The following is a 3640-nucleotide window of genomic DNA, read 5'->3' as shown; positions in this document are numbered from 1 at the left end:
AACATTCTCTACCCCCCGACCCCCCCCCCCCAATTTGTTGTGCAACACTAAATCTCAGAGATAGGAAAGGAAATACCCAATTTGCCTCCATGCTGGAAATAATAATCGGCTTGCCAATCGAAAGAAGAAAAACAATTTTTCAAAATTCTTATTTATATTATGAAATTAACTAGATAACATGATAATGTTCAAAGTATCTCCAGACAATTGTAATACTGAGAAACCCATTAATGACACTTTGTCGAGAAAAAATGATAAAAATATCTGAATGAGGTGCTTATCTACATATATATTCACATATATACATACACACAAAAAAAACAATACCTGCTTGATCTTTGAAAATCCGGGAAATCAAAATTGGAAGTTTGTGTTCTGCCCCACCCTATGCAAACAAAAAAATATCTACCGTTATTCGTGGTTAAGACATTTTATAAATTTCTCCTTTAGTTTTATCAAAAAGAGTAAGAATTTGATACATTGAGATGTAGACTGAGATGAACAAAATTTAAATTTCACACATTAAAAAAAGAAAACTAAAGAATACATTCATTTTAAAATATATATATATACATTGTTTTAACGTGTGTAGATATAGTTCCTACGTACTATTTATGAATTATATGGGCTTTGTATGCTTAGTTTCTAAAACTATACAGTGAAAATCTCCAAAACTGTATATACTTCATTTTCAAAACACTTTATAAAATGTATTTTTAAGAGTGCATACAATGGTTATACAATAAAAACAAATATAGCAATGAAATTACATTTTTCCAACAATTTCCAAGCCTAAAAATACTGACAAATAGAACTGAGGCTAGATTATTAAGCCTGTCAATACTAATACCTATATACATCTGAGGCTATACAATTAGGAGTGAGACTTTTTAAAGGTATTGATGAAAGGATCTTGAGTTTAATTAGTAGATTACTTCATAAGATAGACAAAAATAGTTGCCATAAATAAATAAATATTCATACAAGTTAAAAATACTTAAAATCTTCAGTCAAATGAACAGACTGACCCTGTATTGGAGAAGTAATGTTAACTATAATTCTAAATTTACAAAGTGTATCTTCACAGTGTGTCTCAAGCTTTTAGTACAAACAGTTCAAATCTGTTTTACGGCAAAAATTAGATCTGTTAATAAAGTCTTTGTACTAAAAATATGTCTGAGAATTGATGAAATAAGTTTGATTATATGCTTATCTACTGATAGTTTTAAGTATGGTAAAGTTTAGCACTAATGAAACTAAAGCAAAAAATGTACATGAGTTACAGTGTTAATTTATCTCTATCAAACATAGGCTGTACTTAATAAAGCCTTAACTAATGTTAGGGCTAAGACATGTGGACTTATAGAATTTGATTTCTGCATTTAGAATTTTTTGTATTATTATAAAAATCATGTACTTCTTTAAATACCATTGACTATCACATTATAATGCCTCCATGGCTGAAAGGGCGAGCATGTTTGGTGGGACGGGGGAATCAAACCTGCGACCAACAGATTGCGAGTCGAGCACCCTAACCACCTGGCCATGCCAGGCTAAGTAACACAGGCATCACTCTGGCTAGTAATATAGTCAACAACCACTATGACACACCCCCACACTCGTGATTTGCGTACAAACAGAAAACATGGATACCATCACATACAGTCCTTCCAACAGAAGCAGTAATGACTAATATTTTGATTAGTTGGATAGTTGGAATAATTAGAAACACTAATTTTGTTTAGTTGATTATTTTTGTGAGATTAGTAAATCATTTTAAAAGAAACTAATAATTGTAATTGATGCTTATAAGACACTGATTAAAATGATTAATTGAGTTAATAACTCTAGCTGTCCATAGCAGCTTCATATGAAGCCCCCCTCAAGCAAAGATAGAAACCACAACAGTGTTATCTTAATATAACAGATCTAGAAGTCAAAAGTAGCTTCGTATGAAGCCCTCCCCCTCAGGCAAAGTTAGAGACCACAACAGAATGTCATCTTAATAGTTAATAGAATAGCTCTAGAAGTCAAAAGCAGCTTCATATGAAGCCCTCCCTCAGGCAAAGTTAGAGACCACAACAGAGTATCATCTTAATAGTTAATAGAACTGCTCTAGAAGTCAAAACTAGCTTCATATGAAGCCCCCTCAAGCAAAGATAGAAACCACAACAGAGTGTCATCTTAATAGTTAATAGAACAGCTCTATAAGTCAAAACTAGCTTCATATGAAGCCCCCTTCATGCAAAGTTAGAGACCACAACAGAGTGTCATCTTAATAGTTAATAGAACAGCTCTAGAAGTCAAAAGTAGCTTTGTATGAAGCCCCCCCCTCAGGCAAAGTTAGAGACCACAACAGAGTGTCATCTTAATAGTTAATAGAACAGCTCTAGAAGTCCAAAGCAGCTTCATATGAAGCCACCACCCCCACCCCCAAGCAGTTAGATACCACAACAGTATCCCAAAACAACAGAATAATTAAGTAATAAAGCAGCACCAACATTATATCACTTTCTACAATACAATATCTATCACAAAACAACAGAGTAATTAAGTAATAAAGCAACACCAACATTACATCACTTTCCACAATACAATACCTATCACAAAACAATAGAATAATTAAGTAATAAAGCAACACCAACATTATATCACTTTCCACAATACCCGATTTCTACTTCACTCTGTACATCACCACTTTATTCACTCTCAGTTCTCAATCACTTCTTTACTGTTATATTCTTTATTGTTTCTATAAATGACATCTTATATGACTAATCTGCAAGACTAGCATGAAGTAATAGATGGTACTACAGGAGATACACACCACTGGGATGATAAAGAGACAAACATGAAATTACTAGCAATGTTACCCATAAGTGGTACAATAAACAGGATAATTTTTAATGGTAGCAAAACTGATAATAAAATATTTTTATACTAGCTGGAGTACCCATCCCATGGACAAAAGTTATGTAAATTCATAATTAATGAAATGTTATCTTAGGACATAAAAAGTTACTTTCTTTATATGTAATTGTATAAAATGCCCATAAAAACTGCAAAACACAAAATGTGAAACCACAAATTTGCATGTATCTCCCCATGGACTCAACGAGCCTCCATACTAAATTTGGTGAAAATCCATCTACAGAAGGTGAGGTAGTGGTAAAAAACGCTCATAAAAACCACAAAATGCAAAACTGAAAAATTATATGTACCCCTGCATAGACCTAATGACCCTCCACACCAATTTTGCTGAAGATATCCACACCCTGCGAAGTAGTTACATGGACAGACAACAGACAGTACTATTATATTTATATACATTTGTTTTAACACTTTCCATATCAGTGGTTCAAAGTGTGTATATCACAACCTTTTAAGGTTTTGTTCACAGTAGACAACTTTATTATCAATGTATGATAATAAACCTGGAACAAAAACATAGTATATAATCCAATTTGTAAATTAACCAAGTTTTAATTACTTAGTTTCAAAAGTAGATAATAAAAAATAATTTATCTTCACTTCTCTTCAATACTAAAATCCCCTTCCACTCAGGCTGGCTCAGTAAAGATCCTGTGGGTTTGGTTAGGCAAGAAATCAAGTCCAGTTTATCCTCTGTATGTCATAAAAT

General features: G+C 32.6%; 1 protein-coding gene across 1 annotated transcript in view; it reads right to left on the bottom strand.

The window, feature by feature from the left end:
* Positions 1–3640, bottom strand: part of LOC111089068 (gamma-1-syntrophin-like) — a 15176-nt gene that overhangs the window by 842 nt on the left and 10694 nt on the right. The window contains exon 5 of the mRNA XM_022400815.1: positions 323–385. Coding sequence (XP_022256523.1) covers positions 323–385 — 63 coding nt within the window. The remainder of the gene's footprint in view (positions 1–322; positions 386–3640) is intronic.

Source organism: Limulus polyphemus, unplaced genomic scaffold, assembly GCF_000517525.1.
Source record: "Limulus polyphemus unplaced genomic scaffold, Limulus_polyphemus-2.1.2 Scaffold5163, whole genome shotgun sequence".
Lineage (NCBI taxonomy): Eukaryota > Metazoa > Arthropoda > Merostomata > Xiphosura > Limulidae > Limulus > Limulus polyphemus.
The sequence above is the reverse complement of the archived record's forward strand: the minus strand, read 5'-3'. Positions and strand labels throughout refer to the sequence as shown.